Source organism: Populus euphratica, unplaced genomic scaffold (assembly GCF_000495115.2).
Source record: "Populus euphratica unplaced genomic scaffold, PopEup_1.0 scaffold110.1, whole genome shotgun sequence".
Lineage (NCBI taxonomy): Eukaryota > Viridiplantae > Streptophyta > Magnoliopsida > Malpighiales > Salicaceae > Populus > Populus euphratica.
In genome coordinates, this window is record NW_011499904.1 from 342,785 (window position 1) to 368,448 (window position 25,664).

Sequence of the window (25,664 nt, forward strand, 5' to 3'; positions counted from 1 at the left end):
CTGCAAAATTGAGATACATGATTGGATTAAAAAAAACTTGGATTTGATTTTTAAAGATCCAAGTTGATTTACAATAAATTTTTTTGCTTGGAATTAAATTCGTTCTTCCCCTCAAATGCTGTTTGTTTTCAATGCCCTGGGGTGCGCAATGGCCTACGCTTGCCAGGGCCAGCCATGCGTCATTTGAATGCTAGGCTGGCTCTGTTTATTTTGTTTTTTTAACTTGTTTAATTATTTTCATAAATATATCGATCTTTATGTATTCTTTTTATAAAATTATAAATTCATTTAATACTTAGTTTTCTCCCCTTTCAGAGATTCACATGATTGAATTATATTGGGTTTTTATTCCAACATTTGAATATAATAGTGAACATCAAAAGACTAGGATCTAGAAATTATATAAATAAAGTTTATTATGTTTTACCTCACAACTGACTTTAATAAAAATGAAAAATACCAAAATACATACAAGATATTATATATAGATAAATACCTTTTGAAATAAGTTTGAATATTAAGGTTTTAAAATTAACATGAATATTAAGGTTTTAAAATTAACTGCTCTAAGAACATAATTTAATTATATATCATTATTATGTGTATAATTTATAAAATAATTTTTAATCGTTGTTTATATATTATTAAAAACGATCTAGCCCAATAGATTTAAGGTGTGTGACGTAATTCATGTATCATGATCTAGCCCATAGTTTCTGTGTCAAATTGTTTTTCTTTTTTTTTCTTAAGAATGCTTTACTTTTAACCTCTTCTTTTTAGCAAAAAAGAAGAAAAAAGGACAAAAAAAAAAGATAACGCTTTCATCATTGAATATTTATGGCATGGAGAGTTCACAACAATGAATCCGTAACAATGCAATAATTAAATCTTAACTGATTTGATTTTATTATATATTACTTAATTTAGGATAATTTGTTTCATTTATATATTTTTTTCTATTTAGTTTAGAAAATTAAGGATTGAAAAAATTGATAATTTTAATTTTTAATTTTTTTATAATTTATTTAAGATAGTTTTTAAATTTATTTAAAATAATGTAAATTTTTTAAATAGGTAAATTATAATAAAAAAAATTTATTCATCATCTGAGATTCTTGTGTTCTACCTTAAATTCAACCTCGTCGTACACTACTACTATTATATTATATTATTATTATTATTATTATTCTTTGTTATCTATATTTCAATTAATTTTATGAATTTTAAAATTAATAACTTTATAAATCTTCAATAATTTTAAGATTTATATAATTTAAATTAATAATTTTTAAAAAACAAATCTAAAGCTTATCAATTAAATTACATTTTTATTTGCTATTTTCTTGTCACTTTGTTATCACCAATTAAATTATTGGTACATTTTTTAATAAATAAATAAATAATAAACGCCCTTGCCTCACTTTACAAGCCTGCTTAATTCTCTCCCACATTCCATCCTCTACTTGTATAGTGCTGTTTTTGTTCTATCTCTCAAGAGGGAGAGCGATGGAGGAGGCAGTAGTTCTGTACCCATCACCACATGTTGACCACTTGGTGTCTATAGTGGAGCTAGGCAAACTATTGCTCACTCATAGACCTGCCCTTTCCATACACATTCTCATTGCTGCAGCACCCTATATTGCAGGAAGAACCGATAAATACATTTCCATTGTTTCCACATTGTTACCCCATAGTTACCCCAGCTTCCACAACTGCAACACCTCTTGAAGTACTCACTTTGGAGGTCCTTCACTTCAGAAAACCTCGTGTTCATGAAGAACTCATCAACATATCCAAAACGTGTAAAATTCATGGTCTTATTATGGACTTCTTTTGCACTTCTGGTCTTTCAGTGGCCAAAGAACTTCACATCCCTAGTTACTTTTATATCACTTCTGGTGCTTGCTTTCTTGCTTTATATCTTCACCTCCCTACCCTTCACCGAAACACCACCAAAAGTTTCAAAGATATGAAAGAGCACTTTCTTATTGTTCCTGGCTTGTTGCCAGTTCTTGCTACTGACATGCCAAAGCCTTTTCTTGAGCGGGACAACAAGGACTATCAATACGTCCTTGATTTTTCCACTCAAGTCCCTCAAGCAGCTGGGATTATGATCAACACATTTGAATTCCTCGAGTCCAAAGTTGTAAGGGCAATATCAGATGGGCTCCGTGTGCCCCATAACCCCACGCCACCGATTTATTGCATAGGTCCATTGAATGTAGCTGATGATAAAAGAGGTGGTAGCAGCAAGACTAGTCCTGAAGACGCACATAAGTGTATTACTTGGCTTGATTCCCAACCAAGCCAAAGCGTTGTGTTTCTTTGTTTTGGTAGCTTAGGGCTATTCACCAAGGAACAGTTAAGGGAGATAGTTATTGGGTTGGAAAAAAGTGGTCAAAGGTTCTTGTGGGTGGTTCGGGATCCACCTTCTCATAATCTAAGTGTATCCATCAAAGCAAATGGAGAACCTGATTTGGATTCTTTGCTTCCTTGGATTCTTGGAACGTACTAAAGAGAGGGGACTAGTGGTGAAATTATGGGCTCCACAAGTGGAAATCTTGAACCACAATTCAGTAGGTGGATTTGTGACTCGCTGCGGGTGAAATCCTACACTTGAAGCAGTGTGTGCTGGTGTGCCATTGGTGGCTTGGCCATTGTATGCAGAGCAAACGTTGAATAGGGCAGTGCTAGTGGAGGAAATGAAGCTTGCTTTGTCAATGAACGAGTCTGAAGATGGATTTGTAAGTGCTGATGAGGTGGAGAAGAATCTTAGAGGATTGATGGAGTCTGATGAAGGTATATTGATTAGGGAGAGAGCGATTGCTATGAAAAATCCAGCCGAGGCTGCAATGATTGAAGGTGGCTCTTCTCTTGTGGCACTGTCCAAGCTTGTTGAGTCATGGAAGTAAGCAAGAAAAGTGAGTTAAATCTGCTGGCCTGTGTTTACTGTGAATGTTTAATTTGTTACTGGGTCATGTGTACTTGGTAAATAAAGGAAAAAATTTCATCAGCAGCAGCATAAGATTATTATTTCCAATGGGTGGATTATAATTATATATTATGTAATCTTATTGTTATCTGTATTGTAACCTTTCGAGATGTATCAGTGATGTTTGATAATAAATTAATAGTTACGAGAGGTGGATTTGATTTCATTTTTTTTAATAGTCTAAAATACATTGTCCTTGGCCAACTCAATCATGATCCGGAACATTTTTTTTTTCATTTTCTCTAATTAATTTTGAAAAGCTTGACTTCTTTGTATGTAAATTTGTTTTATTATACTGGATATCATGAAAATCAAGTAAAAATTATTACTTGATTAGAAAAAAAAATATTTAACATTTTATTTTTTAAAAAAAAATATCTTATTTAATGAGTTGTCACCTAATATTATGGTCACTAATAACCTATAATTAGTTAATATAGATTTTATGATACAAGACTAGTTACAAAAAAAAATGTTATTACTTCCTAAACATCTTATTTGAGGCTAATTATATTACTGGTTTTTGTTTAAAATAACTAAGAATTTATTATTTTTATTATTATTTTTTCTTTTGTGTTTCCTACTCTATTGTTAGTAAACAATTCCTATACATATTTTTTATCTGAACATTGGTAAATATCTTACCAATCCAAAAAATACAATACTTTTTATTCTAGTATTAGTAAATATTTTTATAAAAAATAAATTTGAAGAAGAAATTTTTTATGTCATTTTTTCTTGTTATCCTTTATGAATATTTTTTATTTTAAGATGAAAAAAATATTGAATGATATATTTTTATTTAACAATAATAAACCACAGATTAAGCACATAACTTAAAAAAATGCAAAACATCAAGAAAAAAATAAATCAAAATATGAGGAGCTTACAAATAAATCAATAAAATTTCCTAAATATTTTTAAAATTTTATGATATAAAAAAAACTTATTTGATTAAATATTAAATTAAAATAAACATAAAAAAGATATAAAAATATATTTTATCAAATACACCCTTAACAAATATAATTTGAACCGGCTGAACCGAAAGCACAGACGCAGCCCCTTTTTTAATTTTTTTAACTGGATGTCGTCTAACTAACACAAACTGAATTGGACCAGGTGGCCCGTTTGTAACTGGTCCAAGCCAGTAAAACGGCAGAGCAGCAGTCACGCGTGCGCGGCACGTTGCGAAGGTATTAAATTACCTTCGCACAGTTTTGACCATTAGATGGAAGAGAAAAGGCAGAGTAAGAGAAAAGAGTGTTACCTGGCGATGATGAAGACGAAGATGGAGTCGAAGATGAAGGTGATGGTCCTAGCCTTATCCGGAGAATATTCTTCTCTCCCCTGCTCCTTTCAGTCTCTCCTCCTTATGCTCTGGTTTTTTTTTTTGTTATGGATTCGCTCCTCTGTCGTCTCCCCTGATTTTTATTTTTTCCCTCCCCCTTTTTACTCCTCTGAATTCTTGGATTGGGAAACTTAGCAGACCAAAATCAATCTGTCCTTGCTTGTGTTGAGCTGTCTACCTAGGCAGGATTTCTTTTTTTTCTTTGCAGGTTGTCTCCTCTGTTTCCAGAGGAAGAAGACGATGGCCACAAATGAAAAATGGCGCCGTTTCTGGAAGGGGGCAGCCATTTTTCAATCTGGTCCTCCAAGTTTCAAACACTCTTAATCTGGCCCCTGGGGAGAATTGCCGTGCCTTTTACAAAATGGTCCCTGAACCTTAATCACTTGTAATTTCAACCTTAAATAGCTGAGTAATTTAATATTTATTTAATTATACCTGATTTCATTAATTAAATTAATTCTAAATTTAATTAAATCATCAAAATTATCTATTCTTCAATCAAACTCTTGATATCATTAATTAAACTAAATTAAAGTTTAATTGAAACCTCATACCTATTAATTCTTTTAATTTCTTTTAAAATTAACTTTTAAATTCATAAATTTAAGATGATTAAACCCTCAAAGCTTTTTATTTATGTTGTCTTGATCCAAATCTTAATTTTTCATTCATTTTATTTTTTGAATTTTATATTATCAAAAATTAGGTTATTACATGTTTTATATGTTTTAGTTAGGATTTGAATCTTTGAAGATGTACACTTTTTGTTTAAAACTATTTTTGTATTATTGTAATGGTTTGGCATGAATAATATGTTTAACACAATCAATTGATTGAGAGGGGAAAAAACTTATTTTCAATATATAAAAGCTTGTTAGAGAATATATTTATTATTGCAATAAAAGTTTAATTTATTTAAATGCATGGTTGTTAAATTTTTTCTGGATTAGTTGGTTTACAAAACTGGACATAGTTGGAAAGTAAATTTGTTTTGTTTATTATACTTGGGATTTGAATCTTAGATAATGAGGAATAGTTGTAAAAAAGTAATTTTTTTAATTAGTATTATGCTATTTGCATGAATGATATATTTAACACACTCAATTATACACATAAATATTTTTATAATCAAAATCATCATTGATAATGATTTTTTCTCTCTAAACTAAAAATTCAAAGAATCTCATTCTTTTCTCTCACAAAAAAATGACTAAAAAATGAAATTAGATATTAAAATTAAATTTTAACAATTAAATGAATCTATCATCTATAAATTACAAGAGATGGTGGATAAATGGACTTTTCAACTAATTTGGGATAAAAAGGGTTCAATTATATAAAGAAAAAAGTCTAATAATCAAATTAAAACTTATAAAAAATAACCATTCCAATCTCTTGCGATTTGTAAGAGAGTATATAATGCTTATTCAATAGTAAAAACACCTCGCGACTTAGTTTTTATGATTCAAAACCTAAATTAAACTAGATTTAAAGTTAAATTGGTTTTAATATTGACTTAGTTAAATTTAACTATCCGAACACTTGTTAAGTGATATAGTTGATTAAAAAAATTTAATTTAGAATTATTCTATTCTAACACCAAAAATTTAAAAGAAAAAATTTAAAATAATATTATTTTAATAAAAATAATTGATTCAGATTTATTGATGACCTGCAAGTTAATTCAATTCAATAACTTGTCTGTTTTTATTTTTTAATTAGACATCAAATTAGGTCTGCCAACTATTTTAAATATACAATAGCTTGATGAATAATAACAACTAGATCAATGACCCAAATTACTCTACAAATTGATTTTTTTTTTTAACCTTAAAAGAGGATGTTAAGCAATGATAATGTTTTTTTTTTAAATAAAAAACTCAATTGTATCTAATAAAATCAGGTAATTTAATAATTTGATTTAAATTACAGGAAATGATAAAATATAAATTGTAAAAAAAAGTAATTACAGCAATTATTAACTAGAAAAAACAAAGATACCATATATGTAAGAAAAAGAAGAAAAAACATCTCTAGAGACGCATCATCACTTTACTATGAACATTGTTCATGACCAAAAGAATCTTCTAAGACATTTCAAACCTTTTTATAGAAAAAAAATTCAATTTTTTTTTGAAAAAAATTCACTTTACTTACATAGGTTAGGTTAGGTTGGGTTTTTGAATTTGGGTTGGACTTGGATTTGAATCTAATGATCAATAACATAGATATTACAAAATAAGTATCAGTTTTGAGTATTAATTAATATAATTTTTTTTCTTATCAATGAACCGTGGAGTTAGATTCTTAAAATGTTATCTCTTGGATAAAAAAAAAAAAATCATGATACAGGACCTTGGCTATTGCAAAATATGTTTAATGTTATTTTCAATACATGCAATATTACAGTGTATTCCAAGACCCAAATACAACTAGAGACATAGTTTAGAAAAAAGTCAGCACTGCCTACTTTCATTTTAATTGATGAACTTAGGCATATAGTTAGGATTTTTTTTTATTATATCATATTTTATTTTTAATTTTTTAAATGTTATATAATTTATTTTAAATTATTTTTTATATTTGATTTTAATTTGATCCCTTAAAATTTATTTTTTTATTTTTATATCAATTTTGATCCTTATTTTTTTAATTGTTATTTGTTTCTCTATTATTATGTTTTAAATAAAAAAAATTTATTTATGAAATTTGGTCCTTATTCTTGTCATTGATATTTATTTTATTTGAAATATTTTATAAAATTAATTTTTTTAATTTTATCATCTTTTAACTTTTTTATCTATTAAATTTGATTTTGATTTTTTGATTTTTATTTGTTTTATTTAAAATAATTTATGAAATAAGAATTTTTGTATTTAATTTAATCATCTTTCAACCTTTTCATCTATTAGATTTAATCTTTATTTTTAATAAATTTTAAAAAAAATATTAATAAGTTATTTTTGGAATTATTTTTCAAGGAATAGCCAAACAATAAAAAATATTTTTAATTTATTTTTTTATAATATTATCAAACATAAAAAATTAAATAACTTTTCAAGAATCTATTTTCTATAGCAATCACTTCTTAAAAAAAAAAAAAAAGCAAACAAATGAAATCGAAATCTTAGATTTTTTCACTAAAAATGACAACCACAAAAAAATAATATTGCCAATGATAGAAACAAATGAAAACCAACATTGGCTTCCATTGCCATGAAAATTTAGAAGACGTATCTCGGCTCCAAACAGACATGGATTCTGACGTCAGTGCCGACTACTATATTTTGCTTACATTATTATATTCACCTGTCCTGATTTTTGTCCAGCTTTAAGAATTTTAGGTTTGATTGGTGGATTGCTACGATTTTATTGTTTTGGCAGAGTACGAGAAACCAAGATAAAAGACTTTTAGAACGATTATGCAGTGGGTATGCAAACAAATCATTGAAAACTTTGGTTGAACAACATGTAGCTTGCTATGATTTGAAAGGATATGTTGGGTAGAGGGTAGAAATCATGTTTTTTAAAATTTTAATTTTTTTATTTAAAATAAAAAAATTATATTTTTTGAAAACGTACTGATATCAAAAATATTTTTTAAAAATATTTTATTTTAATACATTCCTACTTGAAAAACAGTTTAAACTATCATCACTATCATTTGTGACCTTATTCCTTTCTTTTTTAAATTGCTCCATCGAGATTGCTTGCTCTGAAGAGCTACATCAATTAAATTTCAGAAGTCATTTTATTTATTCCATTTAAATTCTAGCAATAAATCTCCTTGCATCTAAATCTAACAAAAATATAGTTCTTGTAAGATTTATTTTTTAGTTTGTTAATTGAACATTTGATTTAGTTAATAATTTTATAGGGTAAAAAAATTTCTAATTTTAACAAATTTGAACAGAATTTCCTCTATATAGAAACTATATCCAAAACTTTATTCTGCTTAAAAAGACTTGCAAAGAACTATAATAGTTAAACACAATAAATTCTCATACTACCAAAAATTCAATAAATACAAATGGAATTACTAACCGTTTTTTTCCATCGTCAACACCGTCAGTATATACCAAAAGAAATATTTTTTCAGTATATACCAACGAAATCACAGATGGAATATAAATAATTTTAAAAACCAAATAGTGCGATGATGTATAAATTTTTATGGACGATTTTACTGACGAGATTATAGTGTGATTCAAATCGGGATGTTCTTATAATGATGTATCTACTAGACTAACAAAATTGCTGACGGAGTTACAAATAGAATTATTCATTTGGTAATTTCATTAGTAATATTTAATATATGACTTGGTCATCAACCCTCCCCTCTTTTATTTTTCCTTCTTCTTTCCCCTGTATCAAAACAAACCCCCCACTCCAAACAACCAACCCCCCAAAACCTTCCATTTCATCTCATCTCAACACAACTCATTCTTCTTTAACTTTTCTAGTTATAACATTCGTGTTCTAATTTATTATGAATTTTTCATTTTAAGTAAGTACATCTATATTTTTTTTAATTTTAACACAATTTTATTATTGAATGTTTTTTTAGTATATGTATTTTTTTTACTTAGTTTATTATTTTTTCTCAAACAAACTTGTATTATGGATTTATAATTTTATACTTTTTATGGTTTGTTTTAGATTTTATAAAATTATATTTGTTTGTAGATTATTGAAACTTATGTCAAATTACCGACTTACGTGTGTTGTGTTGAAATAAATAATAGGTTCATTTTTATAAAATTTTATTGTCGAGTTCTAATTTCTGTTTTTAAAATTTTATTGTCGAGTTCTAATTTCTGTAAATTAATGTGTATAAATTTTTATCTACATAGATACTTGATAATGAATATTTAAGAGAAGTTTGAGAGTAACTTGGATAATCTTAAGCTAAACCAATATTTTTGTAAATTTATTTATTTAATGTGGTTAATTAATACATGTTGTCATCATTATTTCATATAGGTTCAATAAAAGTCATGGACGATCATCCATGGATGTATCAAGATTCAACTCAAGGATTGCAGATGATGGATTATTATAATGAGGTTCAGAGTTTTATTAATTTTGCAACATCTATTCCAAGAAATATTAGTAGAGGCAATATCAAGTATCTATATATGAAGTGTAAAAATAAAAAGTTTCTTAATTTAGATATTGTAATGATGATCTTTTACACAAAGGGTTCATAGAGGATTACCTGTATTGGTATGTACAAAGAGAACTATTTTTTCATAACGAGAGCATAGTAGAAAGAATGGTTGGATTAACTTATAGTGTTAGCAACGTTCATAGAGTTGTAAATGACAATAGTAATCTTTACAGGAATATAGTTATGGATGCAATAAGAATGAATCAACGTAATGTCAATCAATGTCCAATTATAGAAGAAGAATTTAATGTAGATGCGTATAGGTTTTTTGATCTTTTGAAAGATTCTGATGAAACATTATGGAATGGTTGCACAAATCACAGTAAATTATCAGTCGTTACATAAATTTTTACCATCAAGTTGGATTATAGGTTGAGTGAGGCCAGATATGATAGAATTATTGAATGGGCGATAAGCATTTTACTTGAAGAAAACAAGTTAAAAGAGAACTTCTATATTATTAAGTCGATGATGAAACCTCTTGGTTTAGGATACCAAAAAATTGACATGTGTCTAAACTTCTGCATATTGTACTACTTTGAAAATGATGAGTTGACCGAATGCGTGGCATATAAGTATTCCTATTACAAACCCAGAACTGGAATGAGAAAGAATCTTGTGGAATATAAAAAACTTAAATACTTCTCAATCACGCCTAAACTGTAGAGGTTATTCATATCATCAAAAACTGTTGATCATATGACATAGCACCATTCATATTATGTAGTGGATAGAGTGATGGTGCATCTTTCTGACAATGAAGCATGTAAATACTTTAATAGTATGCATCTTTACTTTTTATCTGAATCAAGGAACATGCATCTTGGGTTGTATTCAAATGGATTCAACCCATTTGGGTCATTTGCTGCTTCTTATTCTTATTGGTCGGTTATTCTCACAATTTACAATTTGTCACCGGGGATGTGTATAAGGCCAGAGTTCATGTTTTTATCTTGAAGCATGTAAATACTTTAATAGTATGCATCTTTACTTTTTATCTGAATCAAGGAACATGCATCTTGGGTTGTATTCAAATGGATTCAACCCATTTGGGTCATTTGCTGCTTCTTATTCTTATTGGTCGGTTATTCTCACAATTTACAATTTGTCACCGGGGATGTGTATAAGGCCAGAGTTCATGTTTTTATCTACAATCATACCCGGTCCTAATAGTTCGAGCTAGAATATATATATTTATCTTCAACCGTTAATTGATAAGTTGACATAGTTATTGTCCTCTAAGGCTTTAACTTATGATGTATTAAGAAAACATAATTTTCTTATTAGGGAAGCTTTGATGTGGACTATTAATGATTTTTCAGCTTATGAAATGGTTTATGGTTAGAGCACGCATGGAAAACTAGTATGTTCATACTGCATGAAAAACAACAAGGTATTCATGTTAACAAACAGGGGTAAAGCATAGTTTTTTTACTACCTCTATCATTTATTACCAATAGATCACGAGTATAAAAAGAATAGAAAGGATATTTTTGTTGGTAGAGTTGAAAAGGATGTTACATTCCTATTTCTTTCTAGCGAAGAATTGCATAATATGGTGTCAAAGTATGTTGATATTATGTTTAGTTTTCTATCTCATAAGCAAAAGTTTCTTGATTTTGGTTTGACCCATAATTTGGTAAAGTGAAGTATTTTTTGAGAGCTTCCTTTTGGAAAAACAATCTTTTCTACCAAAACCTTGACATCATACACATAAAAAAGAACGTGCTTGAGAATATTTTCACCATAGATGATCATTTGAGAACAAAGGACAATATCAAAACTAGAATGGATATAATGTTGTTTTTTCACTGTAAAAATATAGAGGTCAAAGTATTTTTTGATATTATGTTGTTTTTTCACTGTAAAAATATAGAGTTGGTTATTGATGGGTCACAAGTCGTAAAGTCTAAAGTAAGCTTAGCCTTGGAGAAGAACGCACAACTATTAGTCTACCAATACTTTAAGAGTCTGTGTTTTCCCAATGGATATGCCTCAAACATATTAAGGTTGATTAATTTGGAGAAATACGGATTGTATGAAATGAAGAGCTATGACTGCCATGTGTTTATGCAAACTCTCATTCCATTAGCTTATCAGCTTATCATGATTTATTATCAAAGGAGATATGAGATGCACTTACAGAGATTAATCATTTCTTTAAATATATATGCTTCAACAAGTTATAGACATATCATATTGAGAGGCTTGAAATGAATATCATCAAGACAATATACAAACTTGAAATGATATTTTCTCTATTATTTTTTGACTCAATGAAGCATTTACTCATACATTTATCATATGTGGCAATAATTGAAGGCCTAGTCCAATATAAATGAATATATCCATTCGAGAGGTTAGATATTATAGATGCAATGTAATTATTAATATATTTTTATTATTTTTATTAATTGAAAATATTTTTTTTAATTCTATGTAGGTACTTGCTTAATCTTTTTTTTTTTAAAAAAAAAAAGGTTAAGAATAAAGTGCATATTGAGGCTTTGATATGTAAGGCCTATATTGTTGAAGAGATTTCAATATTTATTTCATAATATTTTAAATCTTATTTGAGAATAAGAATCAACCACATTCCACAGCATGATGATGGTGGTGAAGTGCCTTCAAGTAGGAACTTGTCAATATTCTCTAATCATGTGCTATTTAACTATGATGAATTAAGACTTTTTATTCGGTAAGTATATATACTACTTAAAATTTGTTATAAATGGATTATTTATCTATTGTGATATCACAAACTCATATATCTTTTAAAATCTCATAGTCAACATCGATAATATTTACTATTTAATAACTCACAGTTGACCAAATCCTAAATGTTTCGATTACAGGATGAACAATTTGCCACATGATTCAAAACATATGTAAGTATTATCATAAACTCATTATCTATCATGATACTTAATTTTGTTATAGAATTCTTGTTTATTGTTCATTGTTATATTTGATGTACAAGGTTTATCAAATGGGAAGGAATGCTAATGCTTTATTTTCTTTACTAAACCTGGATCCTGAAAGAAAAGTGAAGTGCTACAACTAGTATTTTATCAATGGATATGTGTTTCATACTAAAGAATATGGGCATGGAAAAATGACATATAACAGTGGTGTTTGAGTTAAGAGTTCGATTTATAGGGAGTTTAAAGTTGACTATTATAGTAAATTAGAAGAGGTTGTTCAATTAAAATATCATAACGAGTATAATAGAATATTTTTATTCAAATATTATTGGTATAAAATCACTGATACAGGAATCAGAGTAGATCCCCATTATGTTCTAGTCAAAATTAACTTGAAAGCTAGACTCTACAACGTAAATGATGTCTTTATTTTCACCAAACAATACTAATAAATTTATTACATATACACCACTTCCTTTAGAAAGGATCTTTCAAGAGTTGATTGGTTATTCATTTTAAAAACAAAACCCAGAGTTTGTGTCAAAGTTGTTCCGGATAAGAACTAAGATACAAGTATGAGAGATAATATCTTTAAAATTAGTGAGTTTGTTAAACTACATTGAGTTGCTCCATCAATTGACTCAAAAGAAAATTTAAATTTTCACGTCTTCAATAATACTCTTATTGATGTTGACACTAAGGAGTTGAATGTTGTTCTGAGCTCCAGCAGACAAGCACAAATCGATGAAGATGATGATAACAATGTTATCAACATTGAAGATTGCGATGGAGTTAATGACGATTCATTTAAAGAAGAAAAAGGTAATTCTAACTAACTATCAAAATACGAAAGTGTAATGTAATTTTTTATAATGTAATATTTATAGATAAAATTTTATACAAAGAAATATTTATTTTATAATTGTTATATGAACTGTTATTATTATGTTGTACATGTAACTTTTAATTTAAGTATTTGTAGGGAGGATAGATAGGGAATACAAACAAAATCTATTATTTATTGTGCACATCACCCTTGATACAACAAAATTTGATAGGACACTAAAATAAATGTTAAGATAAGTAGCTATCTTGAATGGTTACTTTAATGGAAAGAAATTAATGGGAAAAAATAATAATAAAATAAAATTTCAAAAATAAATGAAAAATAAAAAATATAGAAGCATAAATAAATAGATGGAAATGGATTATGATGAAATAAATCTATTTGGATGTAAATTAATAAAAATCAAAATAAATTCGGTAAAAAGGTAGTCTAACCTGTATCGGTACCCCAGAATTTATGCCAAAAACATGAAAATTTACTATTGAGAGAAGTGAATGGAATTAATTAAATTGTTACAATTTATAGGCTAATACAAGGGGAAGTGATTGGCCATAGGATAGAAAGAGAGGAAGAGTGAAAACCAAAAGAAAAACAAGAAAAAGTGAGAGAGAGCTTGGAACTTGTAAGATTGAAAGACTTAGAATATTAAATTAAGGAAGAATCAAGTGAAGAAAGATAGAAGAAGGGAGTGGAGGGCCGACCACACTAGGAGAAGAAGAGAAGTTGGGAGAACTTAGATTGGTAAGCATGAAAAGTCAAGATTCTTACTTGAATGAAGTGTTTTTAAATTTATTTAAGTAAGTTATCAAACAATAACAATTAAATTTGATTTGATTTCTTATACTCTTGACTCTTTAAATTAGGGCTCTCATGAGAATTTGGGGATTTTTAAGAAAAGTAGTCAACATGATGGAATTGAAGTGGAATAGTATAGAAATAGTGAATTTAAATAGTAATTTAGAAAGAAATTAAATAATTTTGAATAATGAACTTGTAACTAAGGACGAGGAAATAGATGTATGAGGTTTTGATTGTTTTATGTTTAAGAAATGATGTTCCTCATCTCATTGAAGAATTCAAAGTATGAACAAGTGAAGAAATATCATAAGAATGTAAAAAGAAGAAATAAATAAATGATAGAAATAGTTCATAGAAGAATTATTTAAGCAAGTTAAAAGAAGAAAATTGATTAAACTTTATGTTGATAATGATGTGATAAATGAATAGAAATTTTTTGTGCAAAACCAAATTAAATAGAAGATATTACATGCTTTAAATTTTGGAACATAAGAGAAATATTAATGGATTAATAATATGGTACAACTTGATTGATTTAGGAGTTATTTCAGGAGCAAGGCATTAATCAGGAGGAGTTGGGCCATCACGAGCACATGGTAAGTGATTCATCACTTTCATTTAAAAATCAAAGTTTCATTATTAGGTATGGGTTGTTTTATAACATATTGATATGAAAAAGACGAAGAAGAAACTTGTTTGTGTTATAATTGAGATGTTTGGTACTTCGTATGGAATTACCAAATTGAGTAGCTATTAAAGAGAATAACTGGATGTTAGGTAATTCATATAGAATTACTGGATTGATTAGTCATTAAGATATTAGCTAGATGTTATGTAATTCATATGGAATTACTAGAATTTATTTAGCTCTAAAAGAGAATAGCTAGATATTGAGTAATTCGTATGAAATTACTAGAATTATTGGCTATTAAAAGAGATTAGCTAGATGTGGAGTAATTCATATGAAATTACTGAATAGTTGTTGGCTACTGAGGAAGGTTAGCCAGATTTGAGGTAAATTTTACAAATTTTCAAATTTAAAATTAAGCAATGAGTGTTGGTTGTCGAAATCCTACAAGTATAAAATTGATAAAATTATAAATGAGCTATATAATAAGTTAGTGATGAAAGACAATTTAATATATCTTGAAGAGTTGTGAATATAATAATTTTACCATTGTTAATGTGTTATTTTACTTATTTCTTATTAATGTTATGTATACATATATTTCACAAGGTGAAGCAGAGTGTTAGATATAGGCTTTTGTGTTTAGACCTTTTTCTTCTAGGATGTAATGTCTTTTTCCTTATATATAGTTTGTATTATATATAGATTTTAATAAATGTATACTAAAGATAATTGCTTTTGGTACTTGTATATTTAGAAAATATAAGTAAGAAACTAGCATCAGTGGGCTATTCTAAATGAAGTTTAGTAATCATAGTTGTGCATGTTTAAATGATAGATGCTTATTAAAGTAATATTTACTTCAATATGAATCCTTTGAATTTATACTTGTATTACCTTAGTTAATGTTTTATTATAAAAGAATATAATTGCTATGATTTATTTATTGATGATGTAAACTTGACAAAGCATAATTACTTTAATATTTACTTCAATATGAATCCTTTGAATTTATAATTGTATTAACTTAGTTAATGTTTTATTACAAGAGAATATAATTGCTATGATTTATTTATTGATGATGTAAATTTGAGAAAGAATAATGAAGTATTGCTATGTGAGATATTGAATGATGAGATGATATATGATCCTGGATGGTTGGATTGAAGTGGAAGATTGAGTAGTTTGATTGAATAAAATTTAGTCGATAACTTAGTATCATTAAAAACAAAGGAAACTTTATAGAATTTTCCGTAGGAAATTAGATTTATAAAAAAAAATCATGAATATTTGTGGTTTTGAAGGGTGATTTAGATGTAATAGTTATGACCTTGATGATATAACTTTGAGACTGTTACATCACCGATGGAAATTCCAACGGACTATATCTATCGGTGCATTCCAAAGACGAAGTCCATCAGTGTATTTTAAAGGCGAAGGGCATCCCATATCATTGATGGAAAAACTGATAGTGTCCATCAGTGTATTTTAAAGGTAAAGAGAACTTTTCACATCCTATATCGATGATGTCAATTAAAGTCCTTTGAGGATGTTGCATGTTACCAATGGAATTTTTGATGGGCTACTAACAAACTACTAAATCCAAAAGGATTGTAATTAATGCATTTATAATCGTGTATATTATTTTAAATTAGTGAAGGAATTATCAACGAACTGTAAAATTTTTGGTGGTTTTTTTTTAAATTTAGTGTGAAATGAAAATTTAAGGTGAATTTAATGGATTAATTAAAAATAATATTATTTAATATTTTTTTGGTGATTTCATCAATAAAAATATAATATAAAACCCAGCAACAACTCCGTCAGTTCATTTTTTTCCTCTCATTTGCAAACTTCACAATGCTTTCTCTGTCCACTCAAATTCTCTTCAATATCTAATTCTAGCTTCATCTTCAACTTAAAAGATATGTATTATGATTCAATTTACTTAATAATTTTCTTTTTTTTTTCTTCAGTTTATTAACAATATATTTTTTTATTTTTATTTTATTCTTGTAGATAAGTCTAAAAATAAACACACCATTAAGGTAAGTATTTTTCATTTCTAAAGCCTGTAATTTTTTTATTTTTCTTCTCTATTTTATTGTTTTTATTGGAATAATAATTGATTGTTTTGTTGAATTTTAATTGTTAGTATTAAATTTGCAGTATAAATGTTAATTAAATGTATATGATTAAATTTTATTGTTTTATCTCTATTTTATTATATATATTTCTTTAATGTTTGATTGTTCTGTTTAATTTTAATTGTTATTGTTAAATTTGTAGTATAAATATTAATTGAATATATAGGAATAAATTTTATATTTTTCTCTATTTTATTTTTAAATTTATACAATTATTAGATTATAAATAGGATTTCTCTCTCTCTATTTTATGATTAAAAACATTATATTATCATGTTGAAAATGAGATGAAATTGAATAATCCAAAATTTCTAGTAGAAATAAAATAAAATCAACCGGTTTGTGGCATATATTTTAAATATTTACAGGTTTGAACATTTTAGATAGTCTCCAGTATATAGGAGGTTTTGCTGAATTTTTTGTAAAATCGAATTTGATTATGTAACAAAATCAACTACATGTTTTGAACACATGATGGAGCTAGTTCTTTTAATAGCGATGATGATGTGTCATTAGGTGCTTTTTTTAATTGTTTGATATATTGTGAGGTATTGTCATGCTTTCTTTTTTCTTTTTTCTTTTTTGTCTATCTATGGTTCGAGAAAAACTTTTCTTAATAAGGAGATTCTTATCTCATTTGGTAAAACCTAACCATTCTAATAGTAAAAAGAAAAAAACTAATTTTTATTTAATATTAGAAATACGTCTAACGTGTAAGTTCATAAATCTAGATTTTAAAAGAAAACAAAATATTTTTTTTGAAATATTTTGAAATTTTCTATTTGTATAAAACTACGATATGATTTTTTTTTTTAAGAGACTTGGCTATATACATGAAAACAAAACTTGTTTTTTCATTTGTGTGTGTGTGTAGTGCAAGATTTCATAGAAAATTAGGTATTTTAATACCAAATTTATATATTTACAGTCACAAAATAAATACATGATATGAAAAAACCAATTCATTTTTTTATTTTTTATTTTGCTGGGTCCAACTCAACCCATATGGCTGGGCTAGACCCAAGTAGCCTAGCTGAGTTATTGGCCCAAGCCAGTGATCTGGTTAGGCAACTAAAAGCACGCGTGAATTTACTCACGCATGTATGAACAATACGAAGGTACTTAAATTACCTTCGCATGGTAATAAACATCATTTGCAAAGAATAAAAAGGGAAATGAACATACCTGGTTTTGGAGAAGGGGAAGCCTATGATGATGCTAACCTCGCCTGTTAGTTTCTTGTTTCCTTGTCTTTCTTTATGCTTTTCTTTTCTTTCGCCCCTCTCCTTTTTTTTTTCTCTTCAACTCCATTTCACCTCTGTTTTTTTAAGTTCTTCTCCTATTTCCCTTTAGCTCTCCTGTTCTTTATGTCTTTCTACCTTCAGCTCTCCTTTCTTCTTCTTTTTTTCTCCTTTCTCTTCTATTCCTTCTATTTTTCGTGTTTTCTTCTCCTCTCCTTGGTTTTTCCTTCCTATACTCTCTCTTCTCTTACCCCTCGTGTTCGGTCCCTCCTCTAGCTTTTATAGCCAAAGAATACATATGTTTCCCTGATAATAAAGACACTCAAAACCGTTATTGCAAGAGTAAAAGTAAGGGTCAAGATGGTAATGGCATGCAGAGGGATAGTAGCTGATAAAATTTTTCCATAACTGAAGCAATCTACTATTTTTGCTGCTGAAACGATTCCACTGTCTCTACTACTTAAATGACATATGAAGAAGGAAATGAATAGTGTTTCTAAAACGGCATCGTTTTCCAATTCAAATGGATATTTCTGATATGATCATTAGAGTTTTGCAATTTTATAGTTAAATTTTTAGGTAAATTGTAAATAGATCCTTTGATTTTAGTGCCATTTACAAGACAATCTTTGATTTTTGATTTATACGATTTGACCCTCAATTGATAAATAAACTTTCAATTTCTTTAATTTAGCCCATTTTTTGATCAAATTCAGCCTCTCTTTTTACACACGTTTTCCAGTTTGGTCCTTGATTTCAGATTGTTTTAATCAAGTCCCTAATTGACCATCAAACTTCAATAATTATCCAATTAAGTCCTTGATTTGACCAAATTAACTCTTTAAAATTATAATTTGACCTTAGAACTTTAATTTCTAACAATAAAAGCCTAAATTGACTTTAAAATTAATTTTTTTTGCAATCAAACCCTCTATAAATTCAATTAAACCTTAGATAAAATTTAATTGAGTCCATAAACATGTGATTCTAGATATTTTTTTCAAATTAAATTTTTTTTATCAACAGGGCTCTCATCAATTAACGTTATACTGTCAAATTTCACTCTTTGTATTTTTAACCTCCTCAATCAATTTTTGACCTTGGCACTCTGACATCTTCTCATTGCTACATATTTTTTTATTTTATGTTCTTTCTGAATTTTTTTAACCTATTTTTTTGTATTTTTCTCTATTTTTGTTTTGTGAGAACCCAAAAATAAGTAACAACACTAGGAATGACTAGCCTCCACCTCCTCCTCCTATTATAGTGCAGTCATTGTTCTAGTTTAATTTTTATTTGAACATATAAAATGGTCATGAATATTTGAATTTTATATTATTCAAGTTTATTTTTATATATATTTTATTTTTATAAAATTTTAATTTTTTAATTATTTTCTATTTTTGATTATTCTATACAATTTTATGTTAATTATTCTATGCAATTTTATTTTTTTAAAATATTTTTTTATTATCACATACGGAATTACCAATTGATCAAATCTGTCAGCGTATTTTAGAGAGTTTGAAAATATTTATTATATATGCCACTATCACCAATATAATGTTTTTCTCTATTTTAGGATTAGAAACATTATATTATTATATTAAAAATAAAAAAAGTTATTTTAATATATGTTTTTTAAAAAAAATTACTGTTACGTTCCTATATATTCTCTTAAAAATTTATGGCATGGCATGGAGAGTTCAACCCTGCTTTGCTTGCTCGTCTCTTTCTTACCTAGTACATCAATGGCTGAACAGTTGAGATGAGAAAGAGAGGAAGGCTTGATTTTTGTACAAAGCCTAGTGATATTGGAGGATTGTAAGAATTTTTTTTAATTATTATTATTATTACTTAATTTTGGATAATTTTTTTTATTTAGTTTAGAAAATCAAGTGTTGATAAAATTAATAATTTTATTTTTCCTAGTTTATTTAATTTTAATTTTTTGAATTTTCTAGTTTGTTTAAATTGGTTTTTAAATTTATTTAAGATATTGTAATTTTTTTTAAAATAAATTGTAATAAATTTTTCACTTCATGACCTAAGATTTGTATATTCTAACCTATTTCAACCATTATAATCTATTATTATTATTACTATTATTATTTTCTATTGCCATGTTACTTGTGTTATCATCAAGTAAATTATTGGTACTTTTCTTTAAAAATAAATAAATAAATAATAAACAATAAGTTAAAAATAAATAAGTAAATAATAAACATTATTGCCTCACCTTATAGAATTTTGTAGCCTGCTTATTTCTCTTCCGCACTCCATTCTCTACATTTTATTTGTTTCTACATTTTATTTTAAAAAAAAGTTTGAATTTTTTTTATTTTTTTAATAATTTCAAATTAATATATTTTTAGTGTTTTTAAATTATTCTAATATATTAATTTCAAAAATAATTTTTTAAAAAATAAAAAAATATTATTAATATATATTTTAATATAAAAAACTATTTAAAAAACAACTACAACTATATTTTTAACCAAATCCTAATACAGTGCTCGTTTTTGTTCTCTCTCTCAAGAGAGAGAGCATTGGAGGAGGCTGGAGTTCGGTACCCCTTCATCACATGATGGTCTCAAATCAGTTTTTTTTAATTTTTTTTGGTTATTTTTAATTAATATATTTATTATCATTGTATTTTTTATTTATATTATCAAAATTATTCTAACTTAGTAAATCCAATGAAATTAATGCGCCGGTCTCGATTTTTAACTTGTCTGAGAACACTTATGAACCGGTAGTCTAAATGCGATTGTCTTCTTTTGCCTTCAAAATTTAGAATATGTATCTTGGCTACTAAAAGTCTAAAAGAGATGGATTCTGACGTCAGTACTGACTACAATATTTTGCTTAAATTATTATTTTCACTGTCCTGGATTTTGTCCTGCTATAAGAATTTTAGGTTTGACTGGTAGGTTGCTCCTATTTTATTGTTCTGGCAGGGTACGTGATCTACTCTTGACCGACTTTGAGAAAGACAAATAGGGTATCTTGTATGTGACCCAATTTCATGCTCAGATGCTTGTTTGTGACCTTATTCCTTTCTTTTTGAAACTGCTCCACACAGGTTGCTTGCTCTCTCTATTTATGTCTCTCCAAGTACACAGAGGTACAGGAAAGGGCTCGAGCAGCCATGGAGGAGGCCATAGCTCTGTACCCATCACCACCTATTGGCCATTTGATATCTATGGTGGAGCTAGGGAAACTCTTAGTGACCCAAAAACCTTCCCTTTCTATTCACATACTCATCACTTCTGTGCCCTATGATTCTGGCTCCACTGCCCCATACATTGCCAACGTTGCTGCCACCATTCCCTCGATCAAATTCCACCATCTTCCTACTGTAACCCTCCCTTCTACAAAAACCACCCATCATGAAGAACTCACTTTTGAGGTCCTTCGCCTCAGCAATCCTCACGTTCGTGAAGAACTATTGTCCATTTCCAAAAACTACACCATTCATGGACTTGTTGTGGACGTCTTTTGCTGTGCTGCTCTCTCTGTTGCCAAGGAACTTGATATCCCTGGCTACCACTTCTTCACTTCTGGTGCTGGTGTTCTTGCTATTTTCCTTTATTTCCCAACCATTCATAACACCACCACAAAAAGTCTTAAAGATCTAAACTCCCTTCTCCATATTCCCGGTGTTCCACCAATTCCATCGTCTGACATGCCAATACCGGTACTTAATCGCGACGATAAGTCCTATGAGAACTTTTTAGATTCCTCAAGCAGCTTCCCCGAATCAGCAGGTATTGTTGTAAACACTTTTGCATCACTTGAAGCCAGAGCTGTGAAAACAACATCCGAGGGATTATGTGTACCCAATAATCGCACACCTCCAATTTACTGTATCGGACCATTGATAGCCACTGAAGGTCCTAAAGATGATGCAGGCACTCGCAATGGTACTGCGCTGGAGTGTCTAACATGGCTGGACTCGCAACCAGTTGGAAGTGTTGTCTTTCTATGTTTTGGTAGTTTGGGGCTGTTCTCCAAGGAACAGTTAAGAGAAATAGCTTTCGGGTTGGAGAGAAGTGGCCACAGGTTCTTGTGGGTGGTTCGGAATCCACCATCTCATAAGAAAAGCGTAGCACTCTCGGCACATCCAAATATTGATTTAGACTCATTGCTCCCTGAAGGTTTCTTGGATCGAACCAAGGAGAGGGGACTCGTGCTGAAGTCGTGGGCTCCGCAAGTAGCAGTGCTGAACCATCCATCGGTAGGCGGGTTCGTAAGTCATTGTGGATGGAACTCGGTGCTGGAAGCAGTTTGCGCAGGTGTGCCATTGGTGGCTTGGCCACTATACGCAGAGCAGAGGCTCAATAGGATCTTCTTGGTGGAGGAAATGAAACTTGCATTGCCGATGAATGAATCTGACAACGGATTTGTGAGTTCGGCCGAGGTGGAGGAGCGAGTTCGAGGGTTGATGGAGTCGGAGGAAGGTAGGTTGGTTAGGGAGCGAACCATAGCCATGAAAATTGCAGCAAAGGCTGCTTTGAACGAGGGTGGTTCTTCTCGGGTGGCTTTGTCTGAACTTGTTGAGTCATGGAAAGACAAATGAATTGGGTCGATGTATCGTCGTTATGTGCACAATTTATAAAATAATTTTTAATCATTGTTTACATATTATTAAAAACGATCCAGCCCAATATAAATTTAAGGTGTGTGCCGTCTTTCATGTATCGATTTCATATATATATATATATATATAGAAATATTCTGAGAACCTTTCTAATAATGTTAGGAAAAAAATTCAAAATTACATGACAAATCATATAATAAATTTTCTTTACTGATAAATTCTCTTATTTATTGTAAAAAGGATCTCTACTATAAAAATTATTGGTAAGAGGCATGACAAATGAAGCAACTTAGTTGAGCAGCCAGCATAGCATAGCATTTAGCTCAATTGACATTTAGTTGAGCAGCCGGCATAGCATAGCATAGCATTTAGCTCAATTGACATTTATGTTTTTTTTCCATAGTTTGTGTCAATTTTTCTTTCTATTGTTTTTTAAGAATACTTTACATTTAACTTCTCTTTTTTATCAAAGACAAAAAAATATTAAGAAGAGATATCTATCCTTACTAAAATCCGATAACAACATATTATATGAAAATGTTGACTGGTCGCTGCTTTTGTTTAGCCAGCTAACTTGTTCTTTTTGTTTAAGGTGCATGTTTCCCTTATTCAAGGGAGTTTGTTCTGTTTCTTTTTTTGGTTGTATTCACTTGTTCAAAGCAGTTTGTTTCTTTTGTTTACTTGTATATTCACGCCAGTATATTTTGACTTGCTGATTTTCAACTTTATTTCACTTTTGATTTATATAATTTCTTACGTTTCTTACGCTTGCCTTATCTAACAAAACTTTGTTTCTGCCAGTGTTCCCTTCATCAAATTCCATCATCTCCCCATTGTTACCCCAGCTTCCACAGCTGCAACCCACCTTGAGGTACTCACTTTGGAGGTCCTTCACTTCAGCAAACCTCGTGTTCATGAAGAACTCATCAACATATCCAAAACGAGTAAAATTCATGGGCTTATTATGGACTTCTTCTGCACTTCTGGTCTTTCTATGGCCAATGAACTTCACATCCCTAGTTACTTTTTTATCACTTCCGGTGCTTGCTTTCTTGCTTTATATCTTCACCTCCCTACCCTACACCAAAACACCACCAAAAGTTTCAAAGATATGAAAGAGCACTTTCTTAATGTTCCTGGCTTGTTACCAGTTCTTGCCACTGACATGCCGAAGCCTTTTCTTGAGCGGGACAATAAGGCCTATCAACACTTTCTTGATTTTGCCACTCAAGTCCCTCAAGCAGCTGGGATTATGATCAACACATTTGAATTCCTGGAGTCCAAAGTTGTTAAGGCAATATCAGATGGGCTCTGTGTGCCCCATAACCCCACCCCACCGATTTATTGCATAGGTCCATTGATTGTAGCTGATGATAAAAGAGGTGGTAGCAGCAAGACTAGTCCTGATGATGATGTGCCTGAGTGTTTAACTTGGCTTGACTCCTAACAAAGCCAAATTGTGTGTATCTTTGTTTTGGTAGTTCGGGGCTCTTCTGCAAGGAGCAGCTGAGGGAAATAGCGATTGGTTTGGGAAAAAGTGGCCAAAGATTTTTGTGGGTGGTTCGGGATCCACCTTCTCGTAATCTAAGTGTATCCATCAAAGCAAATGGAGAACCTGATTTGGATTCTTTACTTCCTGATGGATTCCAGGAAAGTACTAAAGAGAGGGGACTAGTGGTGAAATTATGGGCTCCACAAGGTGAAATCTTGACCCACAGTTCAGTAGGTGGATTTGTGACTCACTGCGGGTGGAATTCTACACTTGTAGCAGTTCGTGCTGGTGTGCCATTGGTATTTGGTGGCTTGGCCATTGTATGCAGAGCAAAGGCTGAATAGGGCAGTGCTAGTGGAGGAAATGAAGCTTGCTTTGCCAATGAACGAGTCTGAAGATGGATTTGTAAGTGCTGAAGAGGTGGAGAAGAATCCTAGAGGATTGATGGTGTCTGATGAAGGTATATTGATTAGGGAGAGAGCACTTGCTATGAAAAATGCAGCCAAGGCTGCAATGATTGAAGGTGGTTCTTCTCATGTGGCACTGTCCAAGCTTGTCGAGTCATGGAACTAAGCATGAAATTTACTTGGTCTAGTTTAGGACTCTGTCATGTTGGTCATCTACGATCGATGCTGTTGGTACTTCCATTTTCTTATTGTACATGTACTTGTCACCTGTTATGGTGTCGTTTTGCATAGCAACATTGCTTCATGAATAAAACAAAAATATCAGTTATGGTATAGTAGAATTCTTCCTAGAGCCCATTTGGCTACGCGGTGGAAACTGCGTGCGTAGCCAAATGAAACCGCACTGTTTTTCCACACCATTGCAGGGAAATGGATGCAGAGGAATCATCTAATGGCGAGGTTATGAGGAGGATTGGGCAAAACAGAAATTAAAAATCTCTGAAAACATCTCAAATTAAGTCACTTTTAGTCAACCACATCATATGTTTGGTGGCATGATCAATGAGTTAAAGGTTTAAAACCAGTGCATTAATAATAGCCAACTCAGTTACAGTATCTAAAGGTTTTCTTCCATGAAACAGATCGCTTCGATTCATGATCTCCTGCACTGGCATGGTGGGCTTCCTCCATTTTAGGCTGTTGTTGAGGAACATACTGAAAGCTTTTGCACTGAATCGGTCCGGTTGTGGTTGGCAAGACATTGCATTCCTGTTTGTTGGTCATCATTTTGAATAAAAATTCATTATACAATGGCTGGTTAGTGAGTAAGAGCTATCTCTACCCAATTTTTTTATTTAATAGTGATTATTTATGTATATCTCAATTAATTCTTTGTAATTCTGAAGTTAATAATTATATAAATATTCAATAACTTTAAAATTTATAACAATCAAACTAATAACTTCTAAAAAAATAAATTTAATATCTAATGAGTTGAGTTATACCTTTTACATTTATTTATAATCATATATATATATTTTTTTTTATTTATAACCATATATTTT

At 29.5% G+C, this 25,664-nt stretch overlaps 1 protein-coding gene and 1 pseudogene across 1 annotated transcript; both read left to right on the top strand.

The window, feature by feature from the left end:
- Positions 1-24,924, top strand: part of LOC105133204 (UDP-glycosyltransferase 88A1-like) — a 25,688-nt pseudogene extending 764 nt beyond the window's left edge.
- On the top strand, positions 21,104-22,743 carry LOC105133203 (UDP-glycosyltransferase 88A1-like). Its single transcript, XM_011037080.1, has one exon. It carries the CDS (start codon positions 21,250-21,252, stop codon positions 22,678-22,680), a length of 1,431 nt encoding a protein of 476 aa, XP_011035382.1. The 5' UTR covers positions 21,104-21,249; the 3' UTR covers positions 22,681-22,743.
- Positions 24,925-25,664: the final 740 nt, after the last annotated feature.

Excerpts from the sequence above, each read along its gene's own strand:
- LOC105133203 (XM_011037080.1), top strand. The coding sequence starts at position 21,250 with ATGGAGGAGGCCATAGCTCTGTACCCATCACCACCTATTGGCCATTTG.